Here is a 19,733-nt window from a genome sequence, read left to right as displayed (position 1 = left end):
CAAACACAATCCTCCTTTCATTTGCAGATAATGACGCCCATCTACCCCGATAATCCACCCGGCAAAGTCAACATCTGGATCATCATTGGCAGCGTCCTTGCCGCTATCATCATCCTCATCATCATCTTCATCGTTCTCTGGAAGGTAACTGCACCGAGGGAAAGGGTAAAGGGTCTGAATTGTCCAATGGTGTACTTGTCTGGGTGGATGGGTGTCTTGGTGGACCGACAGCTATATATAGTTCAACTTTAAAAGTTGCTGTATGTGTCTGTAAATTGTAGAACGTTGTAGTTATCTTGAAAGGAAAATTGAACAACTTTGTAGTTGTCTGAACTGTACATTGTTCAACAGTGTTGTTATCTTAAAAGTTATATTGTTCCAAGTTGTAGTTGTCTTGAAAGTACATCGTACAATGATAAAGCTACGCGGGAGGTAGCATCTGCAATATTGCTGTTGTCTGGAACGTAAATGTTACAGCTGTTTTGGGGTACATTGTATATTTTTCAAATTGTTGGAGCTGTTTTGAGGTATACATTTCACATTGTTGGAGCTGTTTTGGGGTATATCTTTCACATTGTTGGAGCTGTTTTGGGGTATATATTTCAAATTGCTGCAGCTGTTTGGGGTATATATTTCACATTGTTGGAGCTGTTTTGGGGGTATATATTTCACATTGTTGGAGCTGTTTTGAGGTATATCTTTCACATTGTTGGAGCTGTTTTGGGGAATATATTTCACATTGCTGCAGCTGTTTTGGGGTATATATTTCACATTGTTGGAGCTGTTTTGGGGTATATATTTCACATTGTTGGAGCTGTTTTGAGGTATATCTTTCACATTGTTGGAGCTGTTTTGGGGAATATATTTCACATTGCTGCAGCTGTTTTGGGGTATATATTTCACATTGTTGGAGCTGTTTTGGGGGTATATATTTTACATTGTTGGAGCTGTTTTGAGGTATATCTTTCACATTGTTGGAGCTGTTTTGGGGAATATATTTCACATTGCTGCAGCTGTTTTGGGGTATATCTTTCACATTGTTGCAGCTGTTTTGGGGAATATATTTCACATTGCTGCAGCTGTTTTGGGGTATATATTTCACATTGTTGGAGCTGTTTTGGGGGTATATATTTTACATTGTTGGAGCTGTTTTGAGGTATATCTTTCACATTGTTGGAGCTGTTTTGGGGAATATATTTCACATTGCTGCAGCTGTTTTGGGGTATATCTTTCACATTGTTGGAGCTGTTTTGGGGAATATATTTCACATTGCTGCAGCTGTTTTGGGGTATATATTTCACATTGTTGGAGCTGTTTTGGGGGTATATATTTCACATTGTTTGAGCTGTTTTGGGGTATATATTTCACATTGTTGGAGCTGTTTTGGGGGTATATATTTCACATTGTTGCAGCTGTTTTGGGGTATATATTTCACATTGTTGGAGCTGTTTTGTGGTATATATTTCGCATTGTTGGAGCTGTTTTGGGGGATATATTTCACATTTTTTTGCAGCTGTTTTGGGTATACCGCACAATAAGTATTCACTGTTTATTATCTAAGTATATTACAAGGATGTTTTTGTTTTGTAAACGATGAACAATGTTGTAGCTATTTGGGGATACATCGTACAATGTTATAACAGTTTTAGGATATATTGTGCAATGTTGTAGCTTTTTTGATTAAACAAGATACAATGTTGTAGTTTTATGGAAGGTATATTGTACGGTATTGTAGCTGTTTGGAAGGTAGGTGGTAAAATGTAATAGCTGTTTTGAAGGCATCTTCCCGGGAAAAGGGCGTTAACTGTCTGTAAAAGTCTACTTTTCACCCTTGCCGAACTTGGTTCATTGATGGAATTCTGGAGTCACATGCTGGCTGGACTAAAGAGTCTATGCATCGTCCAATCAAAATCGCGCAATGAACAAGACATCCGGTTCGTAAACAACATGGATTTCAATGCGCAGATTTCGATCGACTGCAGGATTTGCAAAGCATGTGTACCGTCAACTTGGCGTCGATAGATATTTCCCAAATCCTTTCATGTTTATAATCATTTGCGCAAATGATTTGATTAGCCCTGTTTTATGACAATATAGATCTTGATTATCGATCAGATCGTCGGCGTCACCATTTTGTTTGAAGCAAATGCAAATGTGTTTTATTGTCTCCGTTTATACCATGTTGTATTCACTTCTGTTCCGACGTCACATGTAATTAGAGGTTGAAATGACGTCATCTCGATTTATTTCTTACAGTTCTGTGACGTCATGTTGCTAAGGGCCGCTTTGCAAACAGTCAATAAACTAGAACAATATGAAAAATTTATCAAATCAGCAAGAAACAAATATATATATGTGATCAGTGAGACTTACCAACATAAAAACAGGTTTCAGCAATTCAACAAACATTTAACGATATTAGACAACCAACAGACAATCAACAGACAACAAACCATTCGTTCCATTTGTCTTTCCATAAGAATAAGGTGTGAACACAACTGCCGTATCAATACACACTCCCTTTAAGTGCATGTTATGCACCTTAACATCATGTGTTTGTCCCTTGAAATCCACATATCAAACACATGTTTCCAGTGCGGATTTTTCAAGCGGGAGAAGAAAGGCAAAATACAGAAATGGAAGCGAGAGAGCGGTTACTACGGGAGAAACCAGTCACGTGGTCCACGAAACAGCAAAGCTCCAGGAGAATCCAGTAACGGCCGAGGGGAGTCCAGCGAAGTCCCCGGGGAGTCCGCCATGGAGGAAAAGGGAGCCGAGCCGTCATAGAGAAGACTTGATGTTTTAAAAAGAAATTATAAAAAATAATGGAAAGCAATTACTTTGCCTCTGTTTTTACACATACAAAAATAAACTTAATCCTGGGTATCTGTGTTGCAATACATTGAACTATTGAATGTCTCCTTTGTGAAAAAAACCATATATTCTTATCAAGCAGTGACCCCAAGATAACCTGCCTCGAGGTGAGATGAAAATGGGGTTTAACGTCGCGTCCAAGATTTATGCACTTATATAGCGACGTGCATGCACGTGTGTGTGTGTGGCTGCTTGTACTAGTCCGGACTGATGCCGATTTATAGTGCTAGCAAACTGAGATACCATGCCACAGTTTAACATGAATACCCCACTCAAACACAGTATTCTGACTCCGAGCCGACCAGTCCTTGTTTTAGCCCCTTAATGTCGAGCGCAAGACAGGGTAACAACAAGAACCATCTTTTTACGTCTTTTGGTATGGTGTGGCCGGGGATCAAACACCGGACTTTTCGCTCTCCGGGCGGACGCTCTACCACTAGGCCACGGAGGCGGTCTAACCTGCCTCGAACAAACTTCCCAGTCCTGACTAAACGTGGTCATAGTCTATGGTTATTAACACAACGTGGAGCTCAAGATACAATGGGGGCAGGGGTGGCCCAGTCGTCTAAGGCACCGCGATTCGCTGTGCAGAGTTGCATCCCTTGGGCCCGCCAGAAATCTATGATTGTGGGTTTGAATCCCGGTTCGCCCCGATTATGTTTCTGGGTTTGTCAGCACCATACCCGCGCTCGTGGGTTTCACCGAAGTGGTAAACGTCTGAGACCTGCGTCACTTCGGGCATTAAGCTGACACGCCGTGATATACTTGAATACTGTTAAAAGCGGCGTTAAACCCAACTCACTCACTTAAGATAAAATAAAAGAAATGTACGCCTCTACTTACTTGCAAATCAGGTCTGTCCAAGGCTTATCAATTGTAAACATTACATTTACAAGCCAAAACAAAGGCACACATGCCGCTAACAGGACCAAGCATACAATCCCAGGAATTTATGTCTAAGTGTACATGCATTCAAGTAAATATATATCTACTTTTACACAGGTTTACATAAATTCATGTCTAAATTTAGCTTCATCCTTGTAAATAACGTAAGGTGCTCTATTCAGAGATGGCTGTATCCTTTTTGATAAATATAAATATCATTCACTATACTTACAACAGAAAACCTGTGAAGATCCGGGGTAGAATAGGTCTTCAGCAACCCATGCTTGCCATAAAAGGCGACTATGCTTGTCGTAAGAGGCGACTATCGGAATCGGGTGGTCAGGCTCGCTGACTTGGTTGATGCATGTCATCGTGTCCCAATTGCGTGGATCGATTGTCATGATGTCAATCACTTGATTGTCTGGTCCAGACTCGATTATTTACAGACCGACGTCATATAGCGGGAATACTGCGGCGATAAACAACAAACAAACAAACAAACTTACAACAGAGATTATTTGTGTATGGATTTTTATTACAACGTAGTTTTGAGCGGTCGGGTAGCCTAGTGGTTAAAACGTTCGCTCGTCCCGCCGAAGACCCGGGTTCGATTCTCGACATGGGTACAATGTGTGGAGCCCATTTCTGGTGTCCCCCGCCGTGATATTGCTGGAATATTGCTAAAAGCGGCGTAAAACCATACTCACTCACTCAATGTGTTTTCTCTACCAGTACATGTCACAGATTAAATATTTGTCAATATATATATATAATGTTCATGTGCAGTAAATATTCATGTGGGCAGGCTAATCAGACTGCATAAGTGATGCAGCCTCAATCCCGCCAGCATCAGACCAACCAACGGCTGTAGAACAAACATCTTCAGCAACATCAATACTGATAACGGGTATCGGCATCAACCCATGCGTTTCCCAACATCAGTCTCATCCTCAATAGAGCACGGGTACAAACACACTACGCTCCTCCATCACCCGTGAATACATCGTCAGTACTGCACGGGTACAAACACAACACACTCCTCCATCAACCCTGAATACATCGTCAGTACTAAACGGGTACAAACACACTACGCTCCTCCATCTCCTGTGAATACATCGTCAGTACTGCACGGGTACAAACACAACACACTCCTCCATCACCCGTGAATACATCGTCAGTACTAAACGGGTACAAACACAACACACTCTCCCGTGAATACTTCGTCAGTACTGCACGGGTACAAACACACGACGCTCCTCCATCTACGTGAATACATCGTCAGTACTGCACGGGTACAAACACACCACACTCCTCCATCACCCGTGAATACATCGTCAGTACTGCACGGGTACAAACACACTACGCTCCTCCATCACCCGTGAATACTTCGTCAGTACTGCACGGGTACAAACACACTACGCTCCTCCATCACCCGTGAATACTTCGTCAGTACTGCACGGGTACAAACACAACACACTCCTCCATCACCCGTGAATACTTCGTCAGTACTGCACGGGTACAAACACAACACACTCCTCCATCACCCGTGAATACTTCGTCAGTACTGCACGGGTACAAACACACCACACTCCTCCATCAACCCTGAATACATCGTCAGTACTGCACGGGTACAAACACACCACACTCCTCCATCACCCCTGAATACTTCGTCAGTACTGCACGGGTACAAACACACCACACTCCTCCATCAACCCTGAATACATCGTCAGTACCGCACGGGTACAAACACAACACACTCCTCCATCACCCGTGAATACGTCGTCAGTACTGCACGGGTACAAACACAATACGCTCCTCCATCACCCGTGAATACATCGTCAGTACCGCACGGGTACAAACACAACACACTCCTCCATCACCCCTGAATACATCGTCAGTACTGCACGGGTACAAACACACTACGCTCCTCCATCGCCCGTGAATACATCGTCAGTACCGCACGGGTACAAACACAACACACTCCTCCATCACCCGTGAATACATCGTCAGTACTGCACGGGTACAAACACAACACACTCTCCCGTGAATACATCGTCAGTACTGCACGGGTACAAACACACTACGCTCCTCCATCGCCCGTGAATACTTCGTCAGTACTGCACGGGTACAAACACACTACGCTCCTCCATCACCCCTGAATACATCGTCAGTACTGCACGGGTACAAACACACTACGCTCCTCCATCGCCTGTGAATACATCGTCAGTACTGCACGGGTACAAACACACAACGCTCCTCCATCACCCCTGAATACATCGTCAGTACTGCACGGGTACAAACACACCACACTCCTCCATCGCCCGTGAATACATCGTCAGTACCGCACGGGTACAAACACAACACACTCCTCCATCACCCGTGAATACATCGTCAGTACTGCACGGGTACAAACACAACACACTCTCCCGTGAATACATCGTCAGTACTGCACGGGTACAAACACACTACGCTCCTCCATCGCCCGTGAATACATCGTCAGTACTGCACGGGTACAAACACACCACACTCCTCCATCACCCGTGAATACATCGTCAGTACTGCACGGGTACAAACACACTACGCTCCTCCATCACCCGTGAATACTTCGTCAGTACTGCACGGGTACAAACACACTACGCTCCTCCATCACCCGTGAATACTTCGTCAGTACTGCACGGGTACAAACACAACACACTCCTCCATCACCCGTGAATACTTCGTCAGTACTGCACGGGTACAAACACAACACACTCCTCCATCACCCGTGAATACTTCGTCAGTACTGCACGGGTACAAACACACCACACTCCTCCATCAACCCTGAATACATCGTCAGTACTGCACGGGTACAAACACACCACACTCCTCCATCACCCCTGAATACTTCGTCAGTACTGCACGGGTACAAACACAACACACTCTCCCATCACCCGTGAATACTTCGTCAGTACTGCACGGGTACAAACACACCACACTCCTCCATCAACCCTGAATACATCGTCAGTACCGCACGGGTACAAACACAACACACTCCTCCATCACCCGTGAATACATCGTCAGTACTGCACGGGTACAAACACAATACGCTCCTCCATCACCCGTGAATACATCGTCAGTACCGCACGGGTACAAACACAACACACTCCTCCATCACCCCTGAATACATCGTCAGTACTGCACGGGTACAAACACACTACGCTCCTCCATCGCCCGTGAATACATCGTCAGTACCGCACGGGTACAAACACAACACACTCCTCCATCACCCGTGAATACATCGTCAGTACTGCACGGGTACAAACACAACACACTCTCCCGTGAATACATCGTCAGTACTGCACGGGTACAAACACACTACGCTCCTCCATCGCCCGTGAATACATCGTCAGTACTGCACGGGTACAAACACACCACGCTCCTCCATCGCCCGTGAATACATCGTCAGTACTGCACGGGTACAAACACACTACGCTCCTCCATCACCCCTGAATACATCGTCAGTACTGCACGGGTACAAACACACTACGCTCCTCCATCGCCTGTGAATACATCGTCAGTACTGCACGGGTACAAACACACTACGCTCCTCCATCACCCCTGAATACATCGTCAGTACTGCACGGGTACAAACACACCACACTCCTCCATCGCCCGTGAATACATCGTCAGTACCGCACGGGTACAAACACAACACACTCCTCCATCACCCGTGAATACATCGTCAGTACTGCACGGGTACAAACACAACACACTCTCCCGTGAATACATCGTCAGTACTGCACGGGTACAAACACACTACGCTCCTCCATCGCCCGTGAATACATCGTCAGTACTGCACGGGTACAAACACACCACGCTCCTCCATCGCCCGTGAATACATCGTCAGTACTGCACGGGTACAAACACAATACGCTCCTCCATCACCCCTGAATACATCGTCAGTACTGCACGGGTACAAACACACTACGCTCCTCCATCGCCTGTGAATACATCGTCAGTAGTGCACGGGTACAAACACACTACGCTCCTCCATCACCCCTGAATACATCGTCAGTACCGCACGGGTACAAACACAACACACTCCTCCATCGCCCGTGAATACTTCGTCAGTACTGCACGGGTACAAACACAACAAACTCTCCCATCACCCGTGAATACATCGTCAGTACAGCATGGGTACAAACACACTACGCTCCTCCATCGCCCGTGAATACATCGTCAGTACTGCACGGGTACAAACACACTACGCTCCTCGATCGCCCGTGAATACATCGTCAGTACTACACGGGCACGAACACACTACGCTCCTCGATGGGTGTCCAGGCCAGGATATCACCTCATCCAGAAACCAGTGTGTACATGTTGAACCAAGTATTAATCATACACAGAAACCAGTGTGACAAGCATCCACAACCAAGTATTAATCATACACAGAAACAAGTGTGACAAGCATCCACAACCAAGTATTATTGATACACAGAAACTATTGTGAGTAGCATCCACAACCAAGTATTATTCATACACAGAAACCAGTATGATAAGCATTTTCAATCAAGTATTAGTCATACACAGAACCCTGTGTGACAAGTCTCTTCAACCAAACAGTATTCATACACAGGAACTATTATGATTATATCCTATACAATTTGGATCTGCAAACACGTATCAGGTCCAGCGCCTGATCCACAAGACGACCTAAGCATAACAGCCATCTTAGTGTATGCTAAGATAAGTCTTACCAGAATGGCATTGCACTATGAATACACAGTCTCGGTTATTTCTGTCGTAACTGAATCCGGTGGTCATAAAAGGCAAGATAGTAGTGAAAATACTATTCAACTGTTTGTTTGTTTTTTGTTCAACGTCCCACTCTGCAATAATCCAGTGATTGACATCATGAGCATCGATCCACGCAATTGGGATACGATGACATGCATTAACCAAGTCTGCGAACCTGACCACCCGTTCCCGTTAGTCGCCTCTTACGACAAGCATAGTCGTCTCTTACGGCAAGCATGGGTTGGAAGTCCTATTCCAGCTCCAGCACCCCCCCCCCCCCCCCCCCCCCCTATTCCATCCCAGATCTTCACGGGTCTAAAGTGACACATTCCACCCCAGATCTTCACCGGTCTGAAGTGACCCATTCCAACCCAGATCTTCATGGGTCTGAAGTGACCTATTCCACCCTAGACCTTCACGGGTCTGAAGTAACCCATTCCAGCCCCCGATCCTCACGGGTCTGAAGTGACATATTCCACCCCGGATCTTCACCGGGCTGAAGTGACCTATTCCACCCCAGATCTTCATGGTTCTGAAGTGACCTATTCCACCCTAGACCTTCACGGGTCTGAAGTAACCCATTCCAGCCCCCGATCCTCACGGGTCTTAAGTGACATATTCCACCCCAGATCTTCACCGGTCTGAAGTGACCTATTCCACCCTAGACCTTCACGGGTCTGAAGTAACCCATTCCAGCCCCTGATCCTCGCGGGTCTGAAGTGACATATTCCACCCCGGATCTTCACCGGGCTGAAGTGACCTATTCCACCCCGGATCTTCACCGGGCTGAAGTGACCTATTCCACCCCAGATTTTCACGGGTCTGAAGTGACCTATTCCACCCCAGATTTTCATGGATCTGAAGTGCCCTATTCCACCCCAGATCTTCATGGATCTGAAGGGACCTATTCTACCCCAGATCTTCATGGGTCTGAAGTGACCTATTCCAACCCAGAATTCATGGGTCTGAAATGACCTATTCCACCCCGGATCTTCACGAGTCTGAAATGACATATTCCACCCCTGATCTTAACGGGTCTGAAGTGATTTATTCCACCCCAGATCTTCATGGGTCTGAAGTGACCTATTCCACCCCAGAATTCATAGGTCTGAAGTGACCTATTCCACCCATGAATTCATTGGTCTGAAATGACCTATTCCACCCCGAGCTTTACGGGTCTGAAGTGACCTATTCCACCCCAGAATTCATGGGTCTGAAGTGACCTATTCTACCCAAGAATTCATGGGTCTGAAGTGACCTATTCCACCCCGGATCTTCACGGGTCTGAAGTGACCTATTCCACCCCAGAATTGATGGGTCTGAAGTGACCTATTCCACCCCGGATCTTCACCGGGCTGAAGTGACCTATTCCACCCCAGATTTTCACGGGTCTGAAGTGACCTATTCCACCTCAGATCTTCACGGATCTGAAGTGACCTATACCACCCCAGATCTTCTCGGGGATCCACAAAACAATACAAGTGCTGATATGATAACTCAACTACTTTAACATAACATTTATGACAGTTGAGATCACTCAAGAACAACAAACCAGGGAATGTTTATAAAATTGTTCAAGTTTATTTCAGAAAGGCTATTGAATGTGGATCAGAAATGATAGAATATAATCGGACAGCTGTCGACTTAGACACACCCTTCATTCGTCAGTCTCAAAGAAACTCTTGCCAACTTGTTAATTGAAGACTAACAAACGACAAAAATTGAAATCAAATTAACTTATTGTCTCATGCAATCCATGTAACAATTTATTCTTCTTAAATATTTTTTTTGAATGTCCATATATGCATAAAAGGACAGAAGGTATTTGATCCTAACATCTTTACATTAACATAAGAAAACATTATACATTTATATCTTAGGCTTAAAAAATAAAAGAATTGGTTCTCAGGCCATGGCTTTTGAAAATGTAGGCAGTGTTTTTTTTTTTTTTTTTTGGTTGTTCAAACCAGTGTGTAACCAAAAATAAACAGTTGTGTCACCAAATAAACAGTTGTGTACAATCAACCTAGGAAAGGGCCTCCCAACATAAATGTAGTTCTTCAGGAGTAAAATACTGGTATACTGTATTTGACTTCCGTTGGACATGGAATTTTTAAGGATTTTTGAAATATTTTTTTAAATGGAAATAAAAATGAAACGTGCAGCGATTTAATGATGATGTCGGCAGGGCCTTAGAACCAAATTTGTTGGGTTTTTTTAGCCTTCATGCAACATTACAAATGAGACACCTTCAAGTACTTCCGAGTTTAAGTGGTCTCACAAGTAACTGGGTAGGAAGATGTCTCTGTTCAAACACAGTAACATCCAAAATATTATTAACACATGAATATTGGAAGAAGACATTGAACTGTTCTGTTATTATATCATTCTTCTTAAAACAATTGAAGGGGTACAATTTTCATTATTCAAGAACTGACACAAACTTATTAGAATGAGCTAAAAGTTCTAAAGATTATTATCAGGATTGACGAATCATTTCTAAATAACACAAATTAAGTAGTCATTCAAGTAAAGAATCATGTTCTTTGAAGTGTTCAATATTCATATTTCATGCAATGTGACTTGCTTCTACACAATATGCAAAAGAATTTTTCTATACTGTTCTTGGGAGTTGGTTATTGGCTGTTGAAAAACTACTTTAAAAATGATATATTAATGTCTGTTGCCCATGGTCTATTAATACACGTTCAGCTACTAAATTCGGCTTGTGTTGAATTCTGCAGACATTATTCAGCATCATTTTCATCTCGAGACATCAGGATTGCTTATCTTTAATGTTGTGATAACTTCGTTTACAGATCCACTGACAATAACAGGCAAATTCTGAATAAAATTCATGATAGTCTTCTTTATTTTTTTAATACAATTTCAAATTGAGTGTAACGCCAACCTTCAAAAAGGGTGAAAAAGGGAAGTAACTTCTCTACTTTCAAATACTTGCTTTGTGTACACCCAACACCAAATCATTTTAAAATGGTTTCAAATATACTTTTAGTTTTCATTTAAACAACCGACCTTATGGTGTCATGGTTTAAGAAGAAATGTGTACCGGTAAATCAAACTAAATGTTAATAAATCGGGAAAGCACCATTAATATTTTTTAGATCATTTTAGGGTAGTAATGATTCTCCATTCTCTTTCACCACAAAGTCTATATTTCTGTTCAAGAATAACTACACACCAGAACCACAATCAAAATATGCCCGAAACAAAATTGTTTCCTCTCTCCATTACGCTGAGGCTTAAGAAAATAAAAGAATTGGTTCTCAGGCAATGGCTTTTGAAAATATAGTGCGCGAGGGTGATTTTGGGAGTTGTTCAAGCTAGTATGTAACTAACCTTTTGTTTACAATTTTTGGTAAAATCATGTTGTTCTTAAGTATTGCAGCATTTCACTGCCGGGGTCGTGTGATTTAAAGATTTTTTTAAATTTTTTTTGAAAATGGAAAATAAAAACGAAACATGCGATGGATGTAAGGAGGAAGCGGGCGGTGCCTGAGAACCAAGACTATTATTTTTTTCAGGAAAAGTTTCTCAGTTTACTCAAACAAATCTGGAAAACAAGCATGAAATTTGTTGTGACCTTACACGGATCATTATTGTAATATTATACGATTGTGTTTTCAGTTATAAATATGAATTAGTAGCAGCTAAATTGTCAATACAAGATAAAACGTTGCTATCTATATGAACATATTTTTACATCATAATGATAATGTTATGTACATATCTAATGTTTTCATTCCAAAGTACATGTAGATACTATTTGATAAACAGTCTCACAAATACACAACTGTCAAGATACAATCAACTAACTACCTCAGTAAGTATGTAAAATGCCTTCAATGTATAACAAATTATAATACATATTACTACACAATTATGCTTTTGTGTATGCTGCGTGTTTGGTATGTAGGATTTGTTTCCATGGTTAGGGTAATTAAATAAACCTTCCACACACTACTTGTATCAAAGATAAAAACAAACTGTTGCATGACCAAATCTATTCAGAAAATTTACCTTTTTGAAAGTGAAAAAAATCTTATTCATAATAAAATGGTTATACTTTGGATAAGCAAAGTTTTACAAGGATTTTAAAACAATATTTGATAATCATAATAATCCAAAGAATTATTACTATAGGTCTGTGTTTATCAACAAAACATGAAAATATTCAAAAATACATCAGTTAGGATAAGATACAGGATAATGAAATCAAAACCGTTTCTCTGCGTGGGTTTACAGGTATTTACAACAAGCATGACCATGACAGAAGTGGATAAGCAGCACTTGCACCAGGCACTTCAGCAGCCTGCAACAGTTCGTAGTTCAATTGCATAGTTTCAGCCTAGCTACTTCCAACGCAGAATATTCAGGCAGTCTTGGGATGACAGGTGCCCTGTGAATACCCTCATATACAGATACAGCATAACCTTGCTGACTCAGCTTGTGACCCCCTCTTGTATAGCAAGCTATATCGACATGACATACAAAAATACAAAATATGCCAAATATGCATGGCTACACACTGGTACTTTGATTATTAAGTAAATAGACCCTGCCTTCTTAAACAAAATTCAGGCCAAGAGCAGCACAAGTAACCACAGTTTAGCAAATACACTGAAAGAAAAAGTATGTATTAAATGCTATAATTAATATCAAGGTAGGGTCGTCTACTTGGTTACTATATGAGATATAAGTACATTTTTGTTCAAGTGTTGCTTTTCTTGGCAATAGAGCAATATTTGTGTTTAAGTGAACAAACTTTAGCACTATAGTGCATGATTAGGCATATAGTGATTCCCGAGGTATCCTAGCCAATGCCCACATACCGTGTACAACATAATAACCATGCTGGGATATATAAAACTCCCTTCATGTGATAACAAATACTAATTTCCTTTCTGCCTGTATTATCTTATAATAAATATTAATTATGTTTTTTTGAAATATCAAAAAGCTTTACTTAGTAAAATTCAGTTGATTAGTTAATTTAAAAAAAGGTGCATACCCAAGGCAAGATGTGATGCCATACATGTTTATTATGTTGAATAAGGTAATGTGTGCAGATATACCATGGGCCACACAACTCACTCACACCACATATAGATATTAAAAGAGACATTCTCTTTGACAACCAAACAGTTTAACAAATGAAGAGAGGTAAAACACATTGCAAATATAGCAACCCCATGGTTGGATTGCTCAAGGTCGTATGACACAAGTCTTGTCAAGTATGGCCCACCAGACACTGTACATATGAAAAATGAGATTCGAGGATGTCAAACTCTGCGAGGTAGGACCAAAAGATGGGTGTTGAGGAAAGCACTTGAAATATTGAATTTGAATCATAAAATTATTAAAATAATGCTGTAGACAATGTTTCGTTGCCATATTTGCCTCATTAGCTTACATACTATTCACCTTACAACATCAATCAAAAGCAATTATTTGCTGTATATCAAAAACATATATTGGCTAAAGGGTTACAGAATCAAGCACTGATGCACATTGACAAGCATATAGGTGTTCATGTCAGATCTCGCACTCTGATACGATAAGATCTGAGGAAACTTTAAGAGAAGGTCGTGTCAGGTGAACCAGGGGTAGATTTGACCAATCAATATGATGTTAATCAAATGTATACTGGCAGTATTTGTTTAAATGTTTCAACTTTGGAAGAAAATTATCCCATTGTGACCAACCAATTGAAAAAGATGGACTAGATTTAGGTATTTGTTGATTAACGCTGCACTCAGGAATATTCCAGAGGTCTGTAAATAATCAAGTCTGGACCAGACAATCCAGTGATCGACACTGTGAGCAATGATCCACGCCATCAAAGTACAATGTAATGCAAGCAGCCAAGTCACCAAGCCTGACCACCCGACACATTTGGTCACGGCATGACGACCACACAGGTTCCCGTTGCTCTAATCCGGGGGTATCAGAAGGTGCAATCATTTTATTAAAGTGTCATAGACATTCAAATAAGCACTGGGACTAGAACTCTGGTTCACTTTGTCTAATTGGCACATGTTCAAATAACTTTAAAACTTTGTGACCTACAAATTAAAATAATACTTGGAATCTTTGGTTACTGCAAAAAACACTTAAGAAGAAGCACATATGAATGTCTGGTCCTGAAGGAGCCAACATAACAAGTCACAACCACATAGATCTACAGATATCATCTATCTTTGACAACCAAACCAGGGTAAACACAAGGAACAGATTGGACGTACCGGACTTTAAAATAACTCTTCATCCATATATATACTGGTCAAAAGTAGTTAGGGATCATGAATATATGAAAATTCATTTCCAAAAAATGTCCCCAAATTTATTCATGATCCCTAACTTGTTTTACTCAGTATAGTAAACACTAATAATTATTAGTTCTTTACACTGAGTGTCGGAAAATGATTAATTATCTAAATGATACCAACACTTCAAAACCCTTTTCCAACAGTTCCCATCATGTATACTTTCATTTCATAAAAAATTGTCTCTAAAAACAGTGTGGACCAGATTATCATCTTAACTAAATTTTACCAAAACAATATGAATTTCTTGATGAAAATGAAAATAATATGCATTCGAACCAGTTTGTGACTGGAATTTCATTTCAAGTCTAATTTCCTCCACTGTTTCTGCATAAATAGATTCACAGATTCAGCACATTGTGCTCTAATGTACAACATACCTTCAGTATTTGTGAATAACACAATGTTTTCCTTGTAAGTTGGGGAAATGCAAGCATAGGGGAAGGCCATGCCAGTCTGGAAGCCCTATGACTGCTCTGTGACTTTGGTCTCTATGGCCTCCCAAGGAGGTAATACAAGCTAATGGCGTACTGAACACGCTACACGTGCCCCCTGTACACGCTACACGTGCCCCCTGTACACAATATAACAAGCAGGAATAAATTAATGAAAGAAACTTGTTCTTGTGACAGTAGAACAGGAAAAAGCAAAACTATCTAAAAAATATAACTGCATGGCAGTTCTGAAAAAAGGCATTCAATGATCACATTGTTGTTAAAGTTTGACTAGATAAACATGTGAATGCATTTCAAGAGGCACTGCATGATCTAATACAAGATCAAATTTACATTTAAAGGGTGACTCCACTCCAGATATAAGCCTGTCATGCCATGTTCCTTCTCTGAGAGCATTGACACTAATCCTGTTTGTGATGTTTCAGTGAAGATTCTTATACCGTTCTAAAGCTGGAAAAAGTCCTGCTTGAGAACAGTGAAAGGATCTCCATCAAAATATCCCTTTGGAACAAACTGCTTGTTCTCCATAAAGTTGTATCCTTTCATGTCTACTCATCAACTCCTAGAATGGCACTAAACAAGACTCCTGTTTGAAAATGCACCTTGACACAGTGAGCTGACTGCTTTGATTAAAACTTACTGGTCATAGTGACAACACAATACTGTGAATTATCCACAGTAGTCTTCTTGTCTACAATAGCTTTCAGGCCAAACATTGCAGTGTCACTCTAAACAGTGAAAGGTCATATTTGTCATAGAATGAATCACTTTGCCTGTGGTGAACACGTTTTGTTTTTGACTATTGATCACATCCACCGTTGTTGAAAATATGAAACAAATCATACGCAGCATAGATGATATATAAATATGGGACTGAGTGTATATTTTTGCAAAAGACAGATATAAACATGACTAGCTACAATGGCAATAAATTTTGATTAAACAGGATTTCCTGAAGAAAGAGATCAGTATATATATATATATAAACAGCAAGGAGACAGATAGCGCTACATGGTACAACAAAATGGTCAATATATACAATAACGCCTTCCTCCAGCATGTCATGTGACCATGTGACCATGGTAACAACACAACAGCGGCAGATACAACACATGCATCCAACTGGTAGTTTCAGAGGGGTACACAGGGGGTGCACTCTTGTACTGAATAGGTATCACCCAGAACTAGAGCCACCATGTGTTGCCCCCCACTATGAGTTCTTATCATGAAATTCTGCATCCATACAAAAGATATAAGCACAAGTAGTGTTACATTATTTGGCCGTAGAAGGAAATTTCATTTTTCAAGCCAGTTTTTGATATGTATCGTATCACACCCCACTGCATTGTATATGACAAATGGTTGCCATGGACACAAGACATGATGAACATAGTATTTACAATGTGGACAACTTGACTGGAAGATGAAGATTTCTACACGCTAATGCTACTGGACTTTCATGTGTATATTTGCACTCAAAATAGGACTCCATAATAACCATGTCCTTCTCTAGAGGAAATCATTATTTTGACATCAATCGATGGAATCATTTTTTCTTTGAATTAATCAAAACACATTATTTAAAACTGACATTGTTGGGAATGTTTTACTCAAAACAAAATGCATCTGAGACACTGACGTATTAGACAGACCTTTCAATTTTAAGACTCTTTTACCCTGATACCAAAAGTCCTACCTTGACATCTCAATGCGTTCTACCCTGATATCAAAGTGGCCCACTCTTCTACCAATGTGTTCTACCTTGATATCAAAGTGGCCCACTCTTCTATCAATGTGTTCTACCCTGATATCAAAGTGGCCCACTCTTCTACCAATGTGTTCTACCTTGATATCAAAGTGGCCCACTCTTCTATCAATGTGTTCTACCCTGATATCAAAGTGGCCCACTCTTCTACCAATGTGTTCTACCCTGATATCAAAGTGGCCACTCTACTATCAATGTGTTCTACCCTGACATCAAAGTGGTCCACTCGTCTACCAGTGTGTTCTACCCTGATATCAAAGTGGCCACTCGTCTACCAATGTGTTCTACCCAGACATCAAAGTGGTCCACTCGTCTACCAGTGTGTTCTACCCTGATATCAAAGCAGCCTAGCCTACATGTCACCACTCTGCCCTGATGTCTACATAACCTGCCGCTATATCTACCATGGTATTTATGAAGTCCAGTTTTGTGTGGAGAAATTCAATCCTCATCTCCCTAAAAGGCACTCATCATAGAACTCTATATCCATGACAACTGATGGAATAAAGGCTGTCATGGCAACAAAACAATAAATTAACACATGTTTCTGTAAGGTTTCATCAGTAACATACATATGGTTTTGTGATTTGTATATAGTGACTCAAATTTTCTTTCGATCCATCAATGAATAATCTTGCCCACTAATAATTGCACACTGGTTACCAGAGATATATTTCCTTCCATGAACCAGTTCTAACATCAAAGAGGTCTAAAAGATGTAATCATTCACAATCAGTTATTACAACTGACGTCCTCAGAAAGCACAGACAAAATTTTGTCTGCTTGATGCCTTGATGGAAAACAAAGATGGCCGCCAGTGCCTGCAGGAAGATGTTTGAAGTAATTAACACATCGGCAGTGATCATTGTCGTCCACCATACATTGGGTTCTTGAAAGTTGATGTTGCTTGCTTGTAGATAGGATTCTCGCCCTGAAACACGTAAAATCAGCAATATATACATTGTCTATTTCAGGTACTTTTATATATAAAGGATCAAAAAGGCATTTTATTTGTTATTACTTGGGAATATATCTGCTGATCCTGTAAAATCAGGAATGTGGACAAAATAGACTTTCCAGCATTCATCACTACATGTATGTCAAGGCACTCGGGGAGGGGAGGGGGGGGGGGGGAGAGACGAGGGGAGGCGTTATTTAAATATGCCTACGACAATGACTGTAAAAGAAGTACTATTCCAAAAATATTCGCTTCTGCAGTGATGCAGTCCTCAAATCAGCTGTTTCAATCAGAGGGGGTTCATTGTGATTTGATACCTCTGATTGACCAATAGAGTGCTTTCCAAATTCATGGGAGAATGGAGAGATAATGCATTGGTACATTGAAGACAGAACATGGCTATCTTGGCAGGACTTACTGTGTCCCACTTGGCATTCTGTCGCTCCTTCTCAAACTTGGCAAATTCTCTCCGATCATGAATGATTGTCAACATTTTCCATATCAAGAGCAGAGCGAGACCCACAGCAACAATACCTCCCACAACGCCACCGACAATAGCTAATACATTCACCGACTCGGGGCACACTGAAACAAAGAGATTGAGCCCATGAAGGGAGATAACCCACATATAATATGTGATGATGAAATAATTGTTTCTTGCTTCAAGTGTTTTTCCTTGATATGTTTGCTTGTGGTCGTTTTCACGTTGCAATATTCCAGCTATGTGGTGGTGGCTGGTAAATACTCCAGTCTGAACCAGACAATCCAGTGATTGACACCATGAACAACAGTCCAAATGTTCAGGATTAGTTTGTTTGTTTGTTGTTGTTGTTTTTGTTTGTTTGTTTGTGTGTTCCCATCACAGTAGGATGGCATGGAATCAACCACTTTTATAAAATCCCTGTTTGTTTGTTTGCTTGTTTGTTTGTTTGTGTGTTAAAGTGAGCCATTACAGTTCAGTAATATTTCAATTGCCATGAAACAAAGAGATATAAATATGATAAGACCCTTGTCCCTTCCAATTATTTAAAGCAATTACTCATTTTGTTGAAAAGAGAGTTAAACCCTTACTTTGTTTCCACATCCCTAATTTCTGTACTGACCTTTAGTTCTCTGGACTTTAATGTGTAGTTCTCCGTCTGAGTCGTATTCATATGTGAAATAAAAGTGGCATTCATCCTCATCTCGATACTGGCACTTCCGCACACCATCCGACTCTGTATCAACAGTAAACATCAGGATCAGCATGATCAGCCTTAACATCAACATCAACACCAATCTAAAAATAGTGCCACTGCACTGTAGTTCACTTGGATGTGGAGTCAACCACAACATCAATCTCATCAACATCAACCTAAACATCATCAGCCTTAACACCATCAACATCAACCTAAACATCATAAGCCTTAACATCATCAACATCAACCTAAACCTAAACATCATCATCACCTTTAACACCATCAACATCAACCTAACATCATAAGCCTTAACACCATCAACATCAACCAAAATATCATCAGTCTTAACACCATCAACATCAACCTAAACATCATAAGCCTTAACATCATCAACATCAACCTAAACATCATCATCAGCCTTAACACAATCAACATCAAGCTAAACATCAGCAGCAGCCTTAACACCATCAACATCAACCTAAACATCATCAG

The 19,733-nt window shown here is 40.9% G+C and overlaps 2 protein-coding genes across 3 annotated transcripts in view; one reads left to right on the top strand and one right to left on the bottom strand.

The window, feature by feature from the left end:
* LOC124120915 (integrin alpha-4-like) overlaps window positions 1-2,886 on the top strand; it is a 46,246-nt gene extending 43,360 nt beyond the window's left edge. Inside the window, exons 20-21 of the mRNA XM_048391283.1 lie at window positions 28-144; window positions 2,596-2,886. Of these exons, the coding sequence (XP_048247240.1) occupies window positions 28-144; window positions 2,596-2,787 (309 nt within the window). The 3' untranslated portion in view covers window positions 2,788-2,886. The remainder of the gene's footprint in view (window positions 1-27; window positions 145-2,595) is intronic.
* A 7,211-nt stretch (window positions 2,887-10,097) lies between these two features.
* LOC124120912 (integrin beta-PS-like) overlaps window positions 10,098-19,733 on the bottom strand; it is a 49,703-nt gene continuing 40,067 nt past the window's right edge. For both annotated transcript variants that reach the window (XM_048391272.1, XM_048391277.1), the window contains exons 21-23: window positions 19,167-19,280; window positions 18,482-18,648; window positions 10,098-18,036 (exon numbers count right to left, since the gene is read on the bottom strand). In XM_048391272.1, coding sequence (XP_048247229.1) covers window positions 17,968-18,036; window positions 18,482-18,648; window positions 19,167-19,280 — 350 coding nt within the window. In that variant the 3' untranslated portion in view covers window positions 10,098-17,967. The remainder of the gene's footprint in view (window positions 18,037-18,481; window positions 18,649-19,166; window positions 19,281-19,733) is intronic.

The sequence above is a fragment of the Haliotis rufescens genome, unplaced genomic scaffold, assembly GCF_023055435.1.
Source record: "Haliotis rufescens isolate VD_foot unplaced genomic scaffold, xgHalRufe1.0.p SCAF_10, whole genome shotgun sequence".
In the NCBI taxonomy this organism is placed as follows: domain Eukaryota; kingdom Metazoa; phylum Mollusca; class Gastropoda; order Lepetellida; family Haliotidae; genus Haliotis; species Haliotis rufescens.
The sequence above is the reverse complement of the archived record's forward strand: the minus strand, read 5'-3'. Positions and strand labels throughout refer to the sequence as shown.